Below are 21,179 nucleotides of genomic sequence, written 5' to 3' on the forward strand. Positions count from 1 at the left end.
TCCTTTGTCCTTTGTTAACCTCGTAGTGATCTGCAAACATACATCCAAAGTGCAACATTTTATGAGTAATTGCTCACAGTTTTTTGGACCGGAGACAGAATACATCCCAAACTGTTTGCCATTAAATCGAAGCGGAAATATGAACAAACAACCATACAAACATAAAAGACAATTTACAGTCTGCAGTCAAGCTAGCATATAAATAAAATTTGATAGGCCTCCTTTGATCCATCACATGGAGTACTTTTAAAATGTCATTTCATTGTAGAAGCAGTGACAAAACAACCAAAAAATGTCACAAGTTGTTTTTTTTCACAATACAAATATTTCTTCTATTATTGTTTCTGTAGCTAGGCTTCCTAGAAAATAAACACATCCAAGAAAGTCAAATATTAGCTAGAAGCGCTACAGTTTTCATTACAAGTTAACAGGGACCTCCCACGCTGAACCATAGATCGTAATTAAATCATGAAAAGCAGTCATAAACATAATGTTCCCACTGAGCGATACAAATCGAAACAGGTCATGTCCGGCTCGGAATGAAAGGCCACTTTTATTTGTAACATTCTTGATGTTTATTGGCATGTCACAAGTTGAGTCACATTTTATCAATCCAAATAATAGATAGCGAGATAATACGTCCCATTGATGGCGCTGAATACTTGTCGCATTCTATTTTATGTTGGGAAAAAATGACATGTTTCATTGTAACATCGCCTCCACGAATGAAGGATAACGGCGGTAAATCCAGCGAGGAGATTTCTCCAGTTCCCGTGCACTGTTGCTTTATTCCGGTGTTTATGGCGTGCACTCACGTGGTAACAGGTTGTTGAAATACAATGTCATCAATCGAGAGTAGCGTTTCCCAACGTTTATTGAGTCAGGTTACGATGGTGGCAACTCGCATCACAAGATGCCGCACTTTGACAAAGAGTCAACGATTCTTCAAAAAAAAAGCCTTCGAGCTGTTTATTGCTGTTCTCAGATCGAGTTTGCCATCAAACTGAAAGGAAAACAAAGACAACTACACCCTGTGCCTTTAAAACAACAATACACCTTTGCTTTAAAGTCTGCTACCTTAATGCTAAAAAAAAAATAAATAAATAAATAAACGAAATAACTACCATATTTTCCGGACTATAAGCCGCTACTTTTCCCCTAGATTTTGAACCATGTGGCTAATACAAAGGTGCGGCTTGTCTGTGGATTTTTCTTTCACCACTAGGGGCGCTCTATAATTCAGAAAATAAACAAAATAAATCTCAATCAGTTTTTTCTCTTGGGTCTGTTCTGTTTTAATAAGCAAAGTTGTTGCCATGTTAAAAGGCACTGTTATAACAATCTGTTTATGGACCTTTATATGCATTCACAGTGCAAAATTGTTCTGGACATGCAGTAAACAACTCATTTTTTTCAACAAAGAAAACTGCGGCCTATAGCCTGCTGTTGTATGTTGTTTATTATTATTATTATTATTTTATTTTTTTTATTTATTTATTATTTTTTTCTGAAAAAGAGTTGCCGCGGCTTGTGTACAGGTGTGCCTTATGGTCCATATAGAAAACTATGGTATACAAAACACTATTAGCCAGGCTAAAAAAATAGCATTAGCGTCGTGGTATTGTCTATTTGAACGCAAATGGTGAACCAATGCATGTTCCAGGTTGGCAAGCATATATTCTTTATCCACTGCAAAGAATGGTTGATATTGCTGCGGCTTATTGAGGAGCGGCGACGTCTCCGCGTGAATTCTGATCCGTATGTCTGGATGTATGACACTGCCCCCTGGTGGCCAAGGCGTACGCAGCAGAAGGGGCAGCTCCAGATCATTGTTTACGGACAACCCAAATAAATAAAATGAATGTAATTTTTTACTTCTATTTCCGCCAACGAGTTAATTTGTTTACATTCTCTTTTCTTATGTCATTGCTTGCATGTTTTTTCTGAAGCTACAAACTACTAAAGTGCAATTTTTTTTTTTTTTTTTTTTTTAAACATCAAACTTTTTTTGTTGCGGGACTGTACTTGTGCATGTGTTTGTTTCACCTCATTTTCGGTTCAATCGCAGGTCACGTGGTTTCACTATCAAAGGTAACTTGCGTTTCCGCAAACAAGCAAAGATCAGATTTCCAACGAGCTGTGCACGTACAGGCTCTCTTCACTGAATCAAGTTTCCAACATACCAGCATCGTTTGGGGACTATCCTGTGTTGTCGGATCTTTCCATGCAGGCTAATCCCTCACCCCCACCCACCCTCAACCTTCCCCACGATGACCAGACGCGGACCAGTTCATTGTTTTAACTCCTCTGATTGGCTGCCAAGGCTGTTTTTCTAACCTTTTGTACTGTAACTGCAGCCCGTGTTTATCTTTTTTGCCTCTCAACATTCGTTTACATTTACATTGATTCACAAGTCTATACTGATTCTAAGAATATAAAAGAAGTCTGATGGTCCACTACACGGCGATACATTGTTTACAGCATGAAAATCTAGCACAGGCATCTTGATTGTGTGCTGGCAGAACTCCAACAGCAGGCCTGGCCTCTTATCTCTTTGGCGAGCAGAACTGTTGGTGCTGTAAAGCAGCCCTAATGGACATGTACTGGAGAGCAGGGGTGGGGGGGGAACGTGTTGATTGCGCATCGTGCTTCCCCTTCACGAGTGAGTATCCAATCACAAAATGCGTTCATTAGTGATGGGTAAATGAAGCTTCAAATCTGCTTCGTGAACCAGTTGTAGTATTTTTGAACTCCTGTAGATGGCACTCTCTGATCAACATTGGGCTAAAAGCATCTGGAGGACTCCAAAAAAAAAAAAAACAACAACCGTTTCATGAAGCAAATTTGAAGCTTCATTTTCTTCAGCGTAAGGCCAACGAGAAGACCTTACTGGAACCAACTCGTGATCTGATTGGCTATCGCAACTGTCTATCAAATCTGCAACCTCATTGACTTTGACGGAACAAATGCCTGCACGATTGCATCTGAAGGCCTCTGACGAATTGTGCGTGCTACTGGTATTGTGAAATCTGCCTGGCAACACGAACTAGCTAAATTCTGATTGGATAAAAACTTTCACTTAAAAATGCAACACTCGGATATAATATGACATCAATGTGAAGAATAGACACGCGTATGAAACTAGCATCAATGTGGCGGTAAACGTTAAGCAGCTGATACACTAACGGTGCAGCAACAAAGGTAGATTTGCTGATAAACAGGGTTCTATTGTTTATCCTCAGAAGGTAAATTTCTAAAGTTCTTTTTGAAACTTATTTCAGGTATCAAATTCAAATATTCAGATTTTTTACACAACTTCATTTGAATTGCAGTTCATTTATGAGTTTCTCTTTTTGACTTAAATTATAATTGTTTTTCTACTTTATTGATGAGCCCCCTTTTCTGAGCTATAAACTAAAATTAAAAATAAATAAAATGAAATAAAATTCTTAGACACATGGCAACCATTTTAAAATGAAACCACATCCGTATTTTTTGAAGAATTAAAAGCCGAGCAGATATCTGCTGCATTTGCCGAACAGATGTTTGCTGGGCCTCCCGACCCGAGCCATCCGATGCTGGAGGTTCACGGCCAAAAACCACCTATCACTTGTGTTTATTTATTCTTCTAAACATTTGCAAGGTCTCAAAGTGTGCAAACAGAGAGATGAGGCTTGTGAGGTAATACTCGGGAGGCGGTTGTTCCACCACAGCGATAACATCATAACCTCCCGTTATAGGAAAAGATAAATAATACGTTCCTGCCCGTGTTTAATCATCGTTCATCTCATGCTGGAAGCGTGCCAGGAAACATTCGCCCTATTGTGAGCTTTTATGCTCCCAGCTATACTCCCCAACGTGTTTATTTATTTGGACACAAATCAATAGTATGCCACACCTCCTGCAACTCTGTCATTAAGTTTATGGGAATATCCATCAAATTCCTTCACAATAGGTGTGCACGTTCAGGATGAGGCAGTTTCAGCGGGGTGGGGGCTTTGATGTATTTTTTTTAACCCCGGTGGATATACATATATATATATATATAGAGAGAGAGAGAGAGAGAATGAGAGAGAGAGAGAGAGAGATAGATAGATATAAAACTATAGAGCGCCCCTATCAGTGAAAGAAAACTCCACAGAAAAGCCACACCGTTGTATTAGCCGCATGGTTCGAAATCGAGGAAAAAAGTAGCGGATGATATGATGATAATAATAGTCCGAGCGCGCCACGCCACGGTGGACGACTGGTTAGCACAATGGCCTCACAATGGAGAGGTCGTGGGTTTGATTCCGGTTCCGGCCTTCCTGTGTGGAGTTTGCATGTTTTTCCCATTCCTGCGTGGGTTTTCTCCGGGTACTCCGGTTTCCTCCCACATTCCAAAACCATGATTGGACACTCGAAATTGCCCCTAGGTATGAGTGTGAGCGCGGATGGTTGCGCCCTGCGATTTCCTGCAATGTGTCCCCCGTCTACTGCCCGATGACAGCTGGGATAGGCTCCAGCGCCCCACTACCCTTGTGAGGAGAAGCGCGACAGTTGCAGTTGACGTTGCGGATCCATTATTAGTGATGGGAAAATGAAGCTTCAAATTTGCTCTGTGAAACAATTGTTGTATTTTTGAATCCTCCAGATGGCACTTTTGGTTTAATTAAAGCGTTTAAAAAAATGGTAAGTCAGGCCAATGTTGATCCGAGAGTGCCATCTACAGGAGTCCAAAAATACGACAACTGGTTCATGAAGCAGATTTGAAGCTTCATTTACCCCATCACTAGAGAAGACGAAGAATTAGAATTAAGACAGAGCGGAATTGGGTCTTAAAGTGTCAAAACGCAGCACTATACATTCTGTCCTGCCTATTAAATGTTGTACTTCACCTCCATGCGAGCCCCGTGCACCTCCTTGCTTCTCGTCGCTGGCTCCGGCTCGCCTCATGTGTAAGGGGATATCTCCCGCCGAGCTCCCGCCTGTCTGGCTGCAGGCCCGACACCCTGAGCACAGCTTAAGAGGGAGGAAATATATGAAAATATCATCAGGAGCCGGGAAAGCAGCATGATTTTTTGGCTCTGGTGATCCTTGGATCAACAGTTTTTTTTTTTGCATGTGAGCGTGGTGGAGAGACGAGATCAAGACCAGACGTTGGCTGTCCTCATTCGGCTGTGATGCAGCTGGGAAACATCCACGCGTTGATGGAAAATATTGCGGATGTATAGACGGTATTAGATGGTGTTCGACGATATTAGTGCTTGGTGATCAGCTCTTTGTGAAATTATTGTCGTTTTCTGTAAGGAGCTTGGAAAGAAAGCAAAGGGTTCTAATAAGCATGTGTCTCTTTAGCCTCGCGATTGCCTTGACAGGAAGTGATGAGGTGCAGCGTGTTGGTTCAAATGTGGTGCAGGAGAAAAGAAAACGGTGAGAAATGGCTGAAAAATGGTTTGGAGCCGCACATGACGTATTGGATTGTGAATTCTTTTTTTTTTTTAGGCTTGTGTACTAATCATTGGTTCTCTAGTGTGCGTGCGTGTGTGTGTGTATGAAGTGATTGCGACTGTGAGTTAATAATGAACGTCATGTGCACACTGTGGCTTGCGTCTTTCTTTGCTGTGTCACTGCAGGCGTCACTCCAGTTCTGCACTTTGGACCGACACCCGTACAGGATCTTGAAATGACACACACACACACACACACACACATATATATATATATATATAATATATATATATTTTTTTAATGTATTTATTTATTTTTTGGGGGGAGTGAGGGGGAGACTGCACGTGGACAGCTCTTGACGATTAAATGTTGTCACTAAAGATGTTTTGTTTTCTCAAGCTCCTCCCCCTCAATCTGTTCGGCCCCCAGTTTGGTTTTCCAGGCCCCGACTCAAATCTTTGTTTGCTCTGCCTGATGGCCTCTCTGTGTTTGCTTTCTCCTTCACTGGAGCGACCGTGCCTCGTAGTCTGCGCCACACTCAAGTGCTGGCACATTCGGGGGTCATCGGCCCCCGGGGTCTCGGCCCACCCACAATGCCGTGAGAGATAAGGACTTCAGATGGTTCAGTGTAGGGGATGACATGCGTCTTTTTTTGCAAACAAGCATTAATGTAGTCTTTGTGGCGCACACATCTGCATTTCGATTATGATTTTTCTTTTTCCTCTTTGGTCGCTTCCCATCTGGCAAGTTATACCGCAACAACCTGATTAAATAATGAGTCAAATTTCAGCCCAATGTTGATCAGAGAGTGCCATGCCTTGCTGACATAAAATTGTGTTGTTTTTTTTTCATTTCTTGAGGCAGCACTTCATCAGCAAGCCATGGAATCTCACTTTTTAATTAGCCTGCACATTGAGGTGTAATATTGATAGGGCAACTAATTTGTGTTTCTAAGACTGCAGCTCTGCTTACCTTTTGCCTTTTACACAATAAGAGTGTCATCGCTTGAGAATGACAGACATTCTCTCACCCAGGCTTCTGAGTCACGGTCAGAGAGTGGTAATTATGTCGCAAGCTACGAAAACTCTAAACTGTTTCTTCACTTACACATTTTTGGAAATAAGGTCATCTTAATTGCACACTTGATGGATGGGCGAGCAGTCCAAACGATTTATGTAAAAGTAATTTAAAAAAATCCCACGGGAATATACTTAGGTGTCCCTATGTTTTTTGAAACATTTACACCAGGCCTGAAAATACAACACGTTCATTTGCTCCAAATGACTGAAAACAATCACTTGTTTGAAATACGTCACTGCTTCATTTACACGTTTCTATTTCTGCACTGCTGGCGACATCACTTTTCTCAGCTCGTCAATTGCTGACAATGGGTTGCCATTTGATGGCAAGATTTCATGTTTGAAGAGTTCCTTCACATGCCTGCACACATATGTTTGGAAACTGCATTTTGTAGTTGAGTCTCCCCAGCCATCGTTTGGCAACACATTAATAAATCGATTAATTGATCACGTATCACCCTCAGAATAGATCAAGGATGACAGGAGTTCAGAACAGGGCTTCCGAACATCCAGAAAGAGATTCTCTCCACCCGTTTAAAGAACCGGGACTTCAGTTTATTTATTTATTTCCTATATATTCAAGCACATTCTTTGAACAACTGATGCTGTAATAAGTACAAACTGTAACTAAGTGCATTAGTAGAAATATTCATATTTACATTAATTGAAGCCAATGCAGTTACATGAATCATGTACGTGTTATTTAACATGACCTTATCAAAACAATAACTACATCTGCCGTCATGCTTGCTGGCACTGACTTCTCTGCTTCCGCCATTTTGTTTTCATACGCTACTTTTGCGTAGGGACAAGATCTCGCGTGAACTAACGTAATTTTTTTTAAGTTACGTAAATTTATGGTGAAAAAGACGTCATTAAAACTAGCGATATATGCCTTTATGAAAAGGAAAATCAATTCAAATCTATATATAATTTTTTTTAACCCCAGCCCTATAATATTAGAGAGTCTTTCTGCAATGTTAAATACAGGTGTTTTTAGGAATAAAACATTTGTCTTTATGCTACCGCATTTTAATGTTAGTCAATGTGGTGATAATTAATTGGAGAGCGCAATATTTTTTAGGGTCGTACTTGGTAAAAAAAAATAATAAAAGAAAAAAGAGGGAGAATCGTGTGTATACAGTATAAGGAGTATAAGGGGGAAAAGAGTGTTCAGTAGAGGGGTATTATTAGTTGAGAGTGCAGAAGGAGGATCACATGAGAAGCCTCCTTCTTTAGGGGGATGGGCAGAGACGCTTGTGTGTGCGCGTGTGTGCGTGTGTCTTTAAGAGTTTACTACCAGCACTACGCACACGCACACGCACACGCACGCACACGCGCGTTAAAAGTTTGGAGTGTGGACCTCGGAAGTGACGGCGTTGCGTGACAAAAAAAAAAGTTGGGTCTTTTATGATCACCGAACAACAACAACGTGCTACCATTGGTCCGGCGAATCCATCTTATCGGACCCAAAAACCTCTCAATGGAAAAGGAAAAAAAAAAGGCAAGTCGTCCCAACGTGTGAAGTGCAGTGATTGAGTGGCTTTTGAAACGCGGACGTTATGTGAGGAGAACACTTTTAGATATGAACGCACACATTTGGATTACGCCTGGAATCTTCGTCGCTTTGGGTTCGCTTCTGCGTGTTCGGGGATGTGTGCGAGCGCGACTAAGGTTGTGCTGCTGTTGCCGCTGCTTCTCGTCTGTGTCGTGGGACTGGGCTCCGAGCTGAGGGTTCGGGTCCGGCTCACCGACGGACTGGTGACCGAGGAGGTCCTGGAGGCGGACAGCGAGAAAGACTCCATATCGGTGGAGTTCAAGCTAGGAGACGGCACCCTCGTCACCTTTATGGTCGACTTCAAACAGGTGAGATGAATTGATTTCCCCTTTGAATTAAAAAAAAAAAACTACGAGGTTCTCTCTCATTTACTTTTTAAGTTATTAAGTTATTTTTTTTAAGAGTAGGTTCCTTTCAGTGATGTGTTTAGAAACCTATGGACGCCAAAGTTGAATTGATACGTCAAAGTAGGTTTAGCTTTGAAAAGGTATTTCTTCTACAAAAGGGCATACATTTCCCATAGAAATGAGAAAAAAAAACGTAATTGACCTTTTGTGTGGCCACACATGATGGACAAGCCAAAAAGCGCCACTGGTGCTGTTGGGTCATTTTTGTACGATTCGTTAAGAAAGAACGAATCATTTCAGTGAACGTGAGTGAATGGATAATTTCTTCAAATGATTTTGTCTTCTCTCAGTACTTTTGAGCTCAGCAACGCACATTTTGTCAATCATCGTAAACCACGAATCAGTAGACAGCGTCAGATGGAGGATGGATTTAACTAAACATACTGCCACATTCTTGCCGTTGACGGAATCAGTGAGGTCATTTCCCGTTCACGAACGATTTGGTGCGTGAACGTAATTTCATTTCCCGCAACGAGTGAATGAGTGAATGTGCTGCCATTTCCCGTACACGCAGGGTCGGGAACTCCGGTTCCTGGAGAGCCATATCATGACTTTTTTTTTTTTTTTTAGCTCTCTCCCTACTCCAAACACACATGTTAATAGATGATCGATAATCGGTCTATCACTCCTCCGCGGTGAAACGCAAATTCTAATGGTTTTGGTGTGAACATAATCAAGAAATCATTATCATATTCTTCAGATTGTCATATTATATCCTTGTGTTGAATTTTTAGGTTAGAGGTTTTTATCCAATCAAAATTCAGCTAGCTCGTGTTGTCGGGCAGATTTCATAATACCAGAAGCACGTACAATTTGTCCGAGGCCTTCAAATACAATCGTGCGGGCATCTGTCAAAGTCGAACGGCTTTCAGAGTTGATGGACACTTGCGATAGCCAATCAGATCACGAGTTGATGACAGCTTCTCGCTGGCCTGACGTTGAATTTGTTGAACGCGGTTTGTGATTGGAATCAACACACCAGAAAGCTGTAACTGGCGACCGTTCGAAAATCTAAAATGCATCCTTGCTTTTTTTTTAAACCATAATGGCTGTAGGAGGGGAAAAGTGTGAATTTAATTGCATAAACATTTGCATTAAACAAATGCCACATACTGTATGTACAGTAACTTACCAAGCTGGCACAAAGGCATCAACTTTTTTCGGGTAGCGCCCTCAGGGTAAAATACTTGACTATTTTTTTTCTGTGCAGCAACCACAGCCTGTGTCATTTACCTCAGGGTTAGACCACAATGTCTCTTCTGAGAAGCTGATTGCCTATCCTCAGGCACCAATGTGGCAAAAAAATACCCTCAAAACCCCCCAGCCCCCCGTAGAGAAGTATAACTGAGTTTCATTCATCTTTTTCTCACAGAGAGAGGTCAAGACAGCTGCTCTTACTTAGATGTGGGGATGTAACCGCCCCCCCAACTTGCTCCTCCTCTTCGCTCTCAACCCCTTGAATATCTCCAAACCCCGCTTGTGATCAAAGACCATATTTCGCATTTTTCTAAAAGTAGACGAGCACAATCCCTTCGCTGACCGACAATCAAATTTGGAAAGATGACGCTGTGTTTTACTGTTTTTGAAAATGACTACTGGGATACATGTCAATTTACTGAAGCGACAAGTCCAGAGCATGTCGGGGGAGTGTGTGTGTGGTTATGGGTGTGTAAGTGAGTGGAGTTGATTCCAGTAGTGATGGCTAAATGAAGCTTCAAATCTGTTTCATGAACCAGTTGTAGTATTTTTGGACTCCTGTAGATGGCACTCTCTGATCAACATTGGGCTGAAAGCACACCGACTTGCCAATTTTAAACCCTTTATTTAAACCAACAGTGCCATCTAGAGGACTCAAAAATACAACAACTGGTTCATGAAGCAAATTTGAAGCTTTATTTTCCCATCACTAGATCCCAGCGTAAAGGCGTGTGTATTAGCGATAGAACGATATGCTTTTTTCAGTGCCGATACCTGTACCGATTATTAGTAGGCATGAAGGACAATAACCGATATTTCAAACCGATATTCATTGTTTGAAAAAAGTGGGAAATGGTGTCAAAAAATTTTAAAAACAAAAACTCCAAAACTTCTTTCTATCAGTTGTGAGTTGTAGTAGACTGACATTTATTCAAATTTCGGCAAAGGCTCTTGTAGCGCGTATGACTCGAGGTGAAAAAGCAAACAGGCAGCTTACTGCTGATTGGCTGCTACCCACTGCACAAGGAACCAATTAGATGGTGCTCTGGGTGGGACAATCTGCTTCTGCAGGCGGGGCCACTAGCACAGCTAAGAGAGTAAAGTCCTGCAGCGAGGCAAAATAAACCAGCTTTTAATTTATCGGCCTTGAAAGTTATTAAAAAGGCCGATGCCGATTATCGGCAAAATGCCAAATATCGGCCCCGGTCTATCAGGGTGTGTATTGCGTGATGGGTTGCTGTCACACAGATGCTGACAACTGAGATGTGAAGGGGGGGGGCAATTTACCAGGATTAAGAGGGCACATCTGACCTTTTTGATCCAGCGCGTCTGCTTGGCTAACCAAAATGGCTAATTTGCAGTTTCGGAGAGTGAGAGATGAGGCCATCGCCCCAATAATTGGTGACCCCCACCGACTCTACTCCCGCTTTGTATTCGCCACAATAAAGGGACATACTCTGAACTTTTTGGAGCTGAGAGGCATCGCCGGGGTGTGCAGGGGCCCCTTTTTGATGCCCCCCCTCACTCATCCACACACATATGGTTTTGTTTATTTGAATTAGAACCTCTTAGATGACTGTAGTCTTCTGCTGCTTTATCTGCTCCAGTCCAAGGTCACCCCCCGCCCCAAACTTTTTTTTTTTTTTCTTACTCGTGTCTTCCCGTTCTCATTCCCCTCCATGTGTTTTTTATCCGGCTCGGCTTGTACTATCTCCAAGATTTATGGAAAGTTGGATGAGTTGTCACTTCCAGCTGCCATGGATCTTTGCAGCGTGTGGGAAGATGAGCGTTTCAACAGCGATGTTAAACACTTGCAGCATTACGCACGACACCTTGGCCACAGTTTGCAAGTTGCATTTCATGCAGGGAGTATAAAGCCAGATTTTTCAGCTTGTTATCAGGATTAAGTTTATTTTTATTGGACGGAATATTTTCCTCTTCGGCGACATATCAGAAGAATGATATGGGTGTTGCACGGAAAAATGTTACAAAGCAACGTTTGCACCGAGCGGCACTTGAGTTTAATTCACTGTGGTGGAATCTGGCGCAATAAACGCTGATCTCACTTGCTAGCTGCATAGGCTACGTAATGCCAGTAAATTATTTTTTTTTTCATTCCTTCTTTTGTTACCATCTTTAAAGGGGACACATTGACTATATTTACATGCAATCCATAAACCTTTTAAAACCTGAATATTGGCATTTTTTTGTTTTTTTAAAGGTAATGTAAACGCTGCAAACCCGAATAAGACCCCTGGGTTACCCCTTTTGGATCATTTAAACTCACCCGGGTTAGAGCAGTGCTTCTCAACTATTTTCTGTTACAACCCCCCCCCCCCACTCTCCGCCGCAACTATAAATAATAGTATTTTCGTTGCAAAACAAACCTACACCATGCAGTTAATACTTGCTGCTCACAATGGGCAAGGAGAGCGCCCCTGCCAACTACTGGAGTGGATGTGCAATTACACTTTATTGTAGTATGGCGGAGAAAAAAAAGGATGTTCCCCAGAGTCACACGCGCCCCCCTCAGCAAAACCAAAATATTGAATGCATGTAGACGTCGTCATTATGGAAAGGTAACTATTTAAGTGCTAGCATACAATAGTGTGGAGTGTTTTTAAATTTGTTTGAGGTCACTGACTGCACCAAACCAAGACAAACTTCAGAGCTTGGTTTAAATGGGCCTGAAGAGCGCAACAACCAAAGAGTTTTTTAATCATAGATAAAGTTTCATATTGCAACTGAGCCAACTTCCTACTGCTGGTTTTTGGGGCTTTTCTGCTGCGAAGGCATGTGCACATATGGAGTTGGTGATGCGGTTGAGCTCACCGTATGAGCGTGTCATGTTTGGAAGATTGCTGATAAGATCTCCGGCTGCAGCCCTTAATCACCCTTTGTTTACTCTGAACTGGCTCATAACTTTATAGCAGATGTTTACCGTTCAGCAGAGGCGAATTGCACCATTTCAACCCAGTTGAGTATTTACAACGTTGAGCTATATAAACTCGAAGCGCGTGACATGATTTTTTTTTTTTTTTTTTTTTACTTTTATTTTCCTGTGCAGCCTGTTTTGTTGTTCTTCGTGGAAATGACAGCCAATTGGAAAATGGGTTAGGTCTTTTGTTGGTGATACGTGAGACACTTAAGCTGGGGTCTGATTAGGTCAGAATGTCAATGATCATCGCCATTCTAGAACAGCATAAGCATGATTTTCAAATAGCAGGTTGGCATAGTGGCACTTTTGAGCTAGTAACTACATAATTGCTGATTGCAATTGTTAATTTCTTACATTACAATATTGCAGAAAAAAGTGCTCATGAGTTCCCATTACTGTTTTCAAATAGAGCAGTTTTGTCAGCGATGCATCAATACGTTATTGTGCTGTTACTGTATAGCTTCACTTACTAGGCAGGTGGACTGGGAGCCATGTCAGCCATGTGGAGATACTTTAATGTAAATACGAACGGCATCACCAAAAATCGATGATGAACGCCCTGAATTCTGCAAAGTAAAAGTCTGTAGTCTGTAATATCAAATCCGAATGCTGGTGAATTCTCTTTTATTTGGTAGTCAGCCAATCCAGCAACAGATGTCTGAAGGCAGTGATGATGTTTAATGTTTTACACTTGGCAGTATGATGTCAAATTGCACAATAACGTTAGCCGCTCTAGCTACGTTACCCGCGCTAGCTACGTTAGCCTTGCTGGATACGTTAGCCGCGCTAGCTATGTAAGCTGCGCTGGATACGTTAGCCACTCTAGCAACGTTAGCCGCGCTAGCTACGTTAGCCGCGCTAGCTACGTTAGCCGCGCTAGCTACGTTAGCCGCGCTAGCTACGTTAGCCGCGCTAGCTACGTTAGCCGCGCTAGCTACGTTAGCCGCGCTAGCTACGTTAGCCGCGCTGGATATGTTAGCCACTCTAGCTACGTTGCCCGCGCGAGCTACATTAGCCGCGCTAGCCACGTTAGCCGGGCTAGCTACGTTAGCCACTCTAGCTACGTTACCCACGCTAGTTTTGTTAGCCACGCTAGTTGTGTTAGCTTTGAAGACCATGGAAGGAGAGTGGTTATTTGCACAATGTATGAAACGTGATGCAACCGATGTGCTGACACACTGTAGTTTGTTTCTGTGTTAACAGATTTCCCCCACAAAAATAAATGATAAAAAAAACAAACGTGTTGCACTCGGATGAGTGTTGCCCCATTCTTATACGTGCAACAACAGCAACTATTTGTTTGTTTTTTGTTTCCCACGTGTATGTTACCTCTCTTTTCTATCCTGGTTGCGTTCAAAGCGTTATGGATACGCCCGTCTTGCTGTAACAATGAATGGGGAATAATACACCCGACTGAAAGCAAACAATGTTTAAGGGGAAACTGAGAGCTGCAGGGATTAGATCGGCTCCCTGATTATCTCTGACGCAGTCTTTGAGTTTTCCCATCTTGTGACTCTCATTAAATATATTCATTTTTTTTCATTGTAACCTTCTAGCTGTCCATGTCGTTCCTTTTTTTTTCTATGGGTGGGAAATGCCCGTACTTGCCAGTGATGTAGCTTCTCCGTTTTCCCATGAATGTCACTTTGTCACAACTTGGCTCTCACTCAGAGCTTTTTTTTTTTTTTAAGACAAGTGTCACCTGTTATGGGAAATATTGATTCCATCATAACCATGGCATGAATTCACCCCTATGATGTTATTAAATCCCCGAGTGACTCATTATCCTTACGGTTGTGTGAACTCATTCACGTAATCAAATCCAGGCTTGGTTCAAATAAAAGTCATCCAAGATCTCAACCCCAAATGAATACAGTGGCATTTCAAAATTCCACAAAGTCAGAAACTGACAAAATAAATCAAGTGCAGGCATTTGACTCGGCCGCTAGTTGCTGCTGACAAAATGGACCTAGAATAAATTGAAGCATTGAGATGGTTGCTCAAGGACCTTGTTGGCTTCGGCGCCATATTTGAATTTAATATACGAAAACATGAATCAAAGAGCTTTAGCCCTTCTGTTCTCCTTTCACTTAGCCGCTCATTGTTGCCTGGTGACTTAAAAAAAAAAAAAAAAGGCTTCTTCTGTATTCTTTTGGTGGCCCTTCGAGTAGCACACGGGGCACCCTTTGGCCTCTCGTGGCCCCTCGATCCCTAGTGATGTCTTTATCCTTCATCCTCCTCCCACCGGCACACCAGATGTTCCTCTGTAATGCTGTGGATAAAGAAAAAAAAAAAAAAGCTTTGGCCAAAGACCGGTTTTGAAGCACCTGTTTTAGCTCATCCATGACCACGGGAACTCAATGTGTGTGGTGTTATAATCACTTGGCAACAACAAAAAGCCAACAAAATTGGTTTAACCTACCCGTCCAATCTGAGAAATGCTGAGTTGTGCTTTATTTATGTTACCTTTGAGTTAAATGATGTAGGAACGTTGGGGGGAAAAAAAGCATCAAACAGCTGCAGCTCATTCAGAACCCTGCAGCTCGGGTTCGGACCTGAACAAAGACATCAGAACATATTACTCCAGTCATTTAGCTGTCGAATTGATTGTCGAATTCTGTTAATGGTCTATAAAACTCTGAATGGTTTGGGTTTTGAATACATTCAAGAAATGCTGATTGAATCTAAACCGAATCGGGCTTTGAGGTCTGCAGACTCCGCTCAGTTAGTGGAGCGCTGAGTTCAAAGTAAACATGGTGAAGCTGCATTTAGCCAGTTATGCTGCGCACAAATGGAATAAGCTGCAAACAGAAGTGAAGTCAGCCCCGAGTGTAAATGCTTTTAAATGCAGTTTAAGAACTTTTTTTGCTTTTCCCTCAAAATTTTGATTAAGATCCTCTGAAACAATTGTTTTTTTTTTTCCTTTTAGATATTTCATGAACCCACTTTTATTTCTTTATTTTTTTATTTTGCCTTGTTTTATTTAGGCATCGGGCTTATTTGCGTGTAACCTGCCTGAGCCGTGTAGGTGAGGAAACGCATTTAATAGAACCATAAATACACATGACAAGGGATGACATTTGGAATAAATGTAGGAAATGCATTGTAAAATAAAACCGGCTCTTCTTGTCGTAACTCTTATCTATTCTGTAAGTGTGTTGCAACAGGATATGAAAACAGCGGGACGCCAGTCCGCGGCTGAATGGGACGACAGCCATCTCCCTTGTTGATTCCTTATCTATCGACTTCATTTCCTTTCCCTTGAGCTGCCTCATTTCCTGAATGCAAAGTTTTCCCACAAACCAATCCATTGGTGGGATAATTGCATTCTGTGTGGTAATACATATTTTATTTATTTTTTTTAAAGGTTACTTTCCGACGCTGACCAAATAGAAAAGTCGCAGAGGAGAGCACCTCTCTAATTGTGTCATGTTTTTGAAGCCATTCATTGACTTGCAGTGTTTTCCAACGGCTTTGCTCTTTGGACAGCCAGGTGTGACCAAGCCCAAATGTGGCTCCACATTCCTGCCGTCAGAGCGAGCCTCTGTAATTAGCTTCAAGTCAGACATTTCTTAGCACGGAGCCTTTTCTCCCGCTCCTTTTGTGTCCCACTCCCACTCCCACCGCCTTTTGTTTCCCGACATCATCTCTAATCCTCCTCCCCTGCACCTGAGTTCTCGTTTGGGGCCGCCTTTGTGGGCACCGAGACAAACACCCCCCCCCCTCACCAAACATCGCAGAGCTGTGTGTTATTTTAAAAGGGCAAACTGACACTTTACGTGGGGACTTTGGATAAACATTTGATTGCGTAAGGTTTCTACAAACAGAAGCCAAAAAGGGGGCAACTGGTCGGATTTATTTGACGTTTCCATTGCTTACTTTGCGGCTTCCAATAAGAGAAATCGTGATTTAAAGCGAGGCAAGAGATTTTGTTGTGATTATTGGTTATCTGCTTTTTCTCAAGATGATCCATTTATCAATCAGTTTTCTGGTTTGGTAAGAAACGGCGACGATGGGTCTTCATTGAACGTATCAGATGCTTTCTCCTGCAAAGCTGAATGATTTTAGGGGGGAAAAAAATGCATTGCTATTTTTCTGACAGATATTGCGATTTCAATTTATCGTCTTTATTTTATGTCTACATACGTGTTGATTAAAATACCGCATTTAATGTGTCACTCATTGACCACATGATTCAAATAAACATTCCACGCATGGTCACTCAGCCGCAAAACTGCCCCATTATCCAGACTGAGGCATCACGACTCCCAACGGACCATCCATCAGTCTTATCATGATCAAGTTCTGAAAGAGAAAATTGGAGAACATGATCGGTGAATGTTTTGCTCGGCTACTGGCCCACTTTTGTTTCATTGAATGTTTCTATTTGAAATGGCCAATTAGCAACGAGCTTGTTAAAAGCATGAGCGAAAGCATTGTCGGAGCGCTGAAACATTAATGTCACACTGAATTATTCGTTCCGAGCGCAGGCCGCGCTGGGTTACGATTACAGTGGCTGCGAATATTCTCTGTAAACGGCACCCTTTGAGGCTCTCAATAGGCTTTTTGTGCGCCTCTTAAAAAATCGGGCCCACCAAAGGTAACCGGCAATGAAAGCAGCACCCGGTTCGCTCCTGTTTTAAAGGTCTATGACCCACTTGTGCGCTTGCATGAATGCCCGTTTGTGTTTGGCTGTGGGCCAGTGGTGGTTTGCCTGCAAAATCTCGGGTGTGAGGAAGCGAAGCTGAGGAATCTGTCATTGTGTGGATTGTTTACAGCCGTGCTGACATTTGTAGCTCTCTGGTGGTGGTGGGGGTGGGGGTAGGGGGGGGAGCCCAAGGCTACGCCATTCTTCTTTTCTTCTTTTTTTTTTTTTTTCCTCTTTAATATCGGTGACCGTTTCATCTATATCATCCATACCTGTTGATGAGATCAAGGAGCAAGACGTTGGTGGGCGAAAGCATCAATTGTATGCCTTAAAGGATTTGTATAGGAGGAGGTTTATTTATTTATTTATTTATTTGATTTATTTTTGGTATAAAGCAAATATGTCTGGGGAGTTCCAAAGACTATTGCTTTTATTTATTTATTTATTTTTTTTTTTTAATAGCTGCAGTAGGTTTACTTAAAGATGCTGTGGTCAAATTGATTTAGACATTTATAAAAATGGCTTTTAACACCGTCTTGACATTTACGCAGAAGCAGCTTGACTATAAAGACGAAGGAAGAGATGGGGATTGTTTTGTAAAAAAGTCTACAAAAATGACATTCTGGAATTTGAGGTGCTTTTCACACTTTTTTTAAAAGGGGACGTCAAACGAAAAAATGTTCTATGAAGACCCACGAGTAGAAACAAGACATTTTCATGTCGTGTTCGCCGAAGTTTGCATGAGTGTCTTGGTTGCATATTCTCCATTCATGGTAGCAACTGCGCATTTCATTCTCATTCGTGATTTTGTCTGGGAATAATATAGTGGCAGTGCTGGTTTTGGCCAGCGTCCGTCCATCTCGTCCAAGCAAACAGCTGAAGCCGACCGCTAGTGTCTGGGTATTTAGGAACAAGATGATGTCATTGTGAAAAGCATGTTTTCCCCACAGATTATTATTATTGCCAAGTTATCTTAAAGTCTTTTATTTTTATTTTTATTTTTATATTTATTTTCATTTTCATTTTTATTTTTATTTTTATTTTTATTTACGAGATTGCAACCTTCATTCCATTAATAGTTGACTTGAGAGGCTCATTAAGAAATTATTTTAATTACTGTATCCCTTTAGGGCAAAGTTCAATTTAAACTCTAGGTTGAGCGATATCAGAATGAGGGGTCCGCACCTTGCTTGAGGGCACATTGGCAGTGCTCCCTAAGCAAACTGGCATCTGTCCCAAAAGCTTGTTCCAAATTTTCTAGACTTGGTCTATTGTGGGCTTCTGTCTGACACCTTCTCAGAGCAATTGAGTGCGTGAGAATTGAGACGCTCATGCTGATCTTTGCATCAAAGAAAACCGTGCTCTGCTTAATTTTGAATGAGTTGAGATATCATCGCCGTCCGGCAGAATTCTCACAACTCAAAAAGCAAATTTTTCGGAAATTAGAAAACAAAAAAGCTAAAAAAATAAAATAAAAAAAAGCGTGAACTCTCATCCAAGAAACACCACCACTATTGAAATCACAGTGAAAGGATTGACTATCGCCGCCACTGGCTGGGAGGGGTACTACTTCTCACGCATGCACAGCAGGTCCGGAGTAGTTGGCGTTTCCGTCGGCTTTTGCCCTGGGTTCTTCTGTCATTTTCCGGTCCGACGTTCTGACTTCTGATTGGTGTGTAGAGGCCTTAGGAGGGTACAGCCCCTCTAAAGCTATTATGTTTGTTTTTCTGTTTAATGTAGCGTCATTAATTTCAGTCAGAAAAGGTTAAAAGTCGCCTAGTAGTCCCCATCGACCCCCCCCCCCCCCTCCCCCCTCCCAGCCTTTTGGCCAAAATCCAAATGGTGGCCCATGGAAATAGACAATCATTCATGTGGACACATTGTGTGTTAACTGTAGTCACTTGAGTAGTGTTCCGACTACACACAGTTGGTGCAGCTACTCGTTTCTCTGTAATTAACCAGCGAGCCCTGGGGCACATCCATGTGGCTGCCATGAATGCCTCCCCCTTTCTTTTTTTCTTTCTCGGACTCACACACACACACACGCACACACTCTCAGTGTAGCATCATGTGTGTACAATATGGGAGGTCCTGAAGCTGTGGCCCCCGTGAATTTGAAGTGAAATAGTGTATAAATGTCTGTATATCGAAAATGTTTTTTTTTTTCAGCCCATTTCAGTCAGTCATAGATTTTCAACTCCTCTGCTCTAAGTACACTTTTCGATTAAAAAAATTTTTTTTAAAAAAAAGGAAACTTAAATAGCTCTAACAAGAGCGGCGTGTTAGTGTTTGTTTGTCTGACCGCTTTGTGGCAAGCGGCGGTTTCTGCGACCGGCGGTTTCTGCAATCGGCGGCCGACGTTATGGTCAAGCACAAGGCAGTCGATCGAGGTCGTCTCTGTTAAGCCACACACACCCACACAAAGCAGTGTGACATAAAAATACATGGGACGGGACTGTAGCTTTTTTTTTTTTCTTTAATCATTGCTTTGGTACTTTTTTATTTCAAAATTGCTCCCGGTAGCGCGTCACGTCACAGCCTTGTGTGTGATTATGTCACTCAAACACGGCGACATGACCAAGACTCCCTTCACAAAAGAACTTTTGACAAGGGAAGACCACAGGTATCAAACTCAAGGCCCTCATTTTATGTGGCCCGCGAAGGGCAAATCATCAATCCACAAATATATGTTTTGAGTTTGGCGGGCCGCATTAAAACACTTAACGGGCCGCATGTGGGCCCCCGGGCCGTAGTTTGCCCACACATGTGCAAGAGGTTTCTTAAAATCTAGCCAAAGATGCAAACAGGCTTGCAGAGGGCAAGGTGGGCTCTCAGTTAACCCAGCTCTTCACCGAAAAAAAAAAAATAATCTAATCCTCTGTGGAGGAGCTACTCTTGCGTGCGCACACTCACAGACACACATGAAGCGGTAACAAAGCTAAGTGAGCATTTTAACTTCCTGTTATCTCTGCCTTCTGGTCACAGAGATGTATGAAGTTAATGTTGCATGAAGCCCCTAAATCAATATTTGCTCGGCAATTTGCTTTTCAAAGGTCAAATAGCGTCACATGACGATGTTTGCTTTTATTGTGTACCTGTCAGACACCCTCGACTGACCAAAAATGCTTCACTGAATGGGGAACATGCAAAGCGGAGCCGTAAAAATGCTTCTGGGGGGGCTTTGCATTCTTGTTACGCAGGAAGTGGGAGTGTGGCTCATTAGGGTTATCAGGGGGGATGTTTATTTATCCCTCCTGCGTTTGCAGACTAAAAGCTTCTCCTCTGCAGCCTGTTTGCTTCATATGAGAGTGTGAAAAGCGGAGGAGGGGTGTTTAGGGACAGTTTGTCTGTCTCGCTGGATGAAAGGGGGAGGAGGGAAGTAGGGGGTAATGTCAGATGAATGGGGTGGGGGGGCAGGTCTCATGTGCGAGCTGGAGCTTCCCATCATCCTTTGCATGCACTTTCACACAACTCTTTATGGCCTTGGCTTTGGCGCCAAATCTTGCGCGTACTTGCCAATGGCAACAAAGTTTTTTTTTTTTCCTTGGATTCTCCACTATCTCCATTTCCTACGTCTACAAGGCCTCATAAAAATGAATGTTTTTAAGTATTTACAGAAATGGAGAAATTCAGTCTGTGACCTTATTTGGACTATGCAGTTGATATCTGCCTATTGCTACTTCCTGGTTCACAGAGGAGGAAAATGTTGATTCTTTGTTTTGAGTAAAATAATATCTGCAAAACAAGGACGAGTCAAAATGTGATGGTTGCAGCCGTTTAAGCAATGGATCGTTGAACACAAACGGTGCGGCAACAAACAAACAGACAATGTGACTTGCCTTACAGGGATATATATTCATTATCCTCTGCAAAAAACGGCTAATATTACTACAGCTTCCTGAGTCATTTAGTTGTGAAAATC

At 42.2% G+C, this 21,179-nt stretch overlaps 1 protein-coding gene across 1 annotated transcript in view; it reads left to right on the forward strand.

The window, feature by feature from the left end:
• Positions 1-7,834: 7,834 nt before the first annotated feature.
• Positions 7,835-21,179, forward strand: part of oafa (OAF homolog a (Drosophila)) — an 18,321-nt gene continuing 4,976 nt past the window's right edge. The window contains exon 1 of the mRNA XM_088301545.1: positions 7,835-8,375. Coding sequence (XP_088157671.1) covers positions 8,163-8,375 — 213 coding nt within the window. The 5' untranslated portion in view covers positions 7,835-8,162. The remainder of the gene's footprint in view (positions 8,376-21,179) is intronic.

This window comes from Idiotropiscis lumnitzeri, chromosome 7 (genome assembly GCF_059441095.1).
Source record: "Idiotropiscis lumnitzeri isolate Australia: NSW breed Sydney's pygmy pipehorse chromosome 7, RoL_Ilum_1.0, whole genome shotgun sequence".
In the NCBI taxonomy this organism is placed as follows: Eukaryota; Metazoa; Chordata; class Actinopteri; order Syngnathiformes; family Syngnathidae; genus Idiotropiscis; species Idiotropiscis lumnitzeri.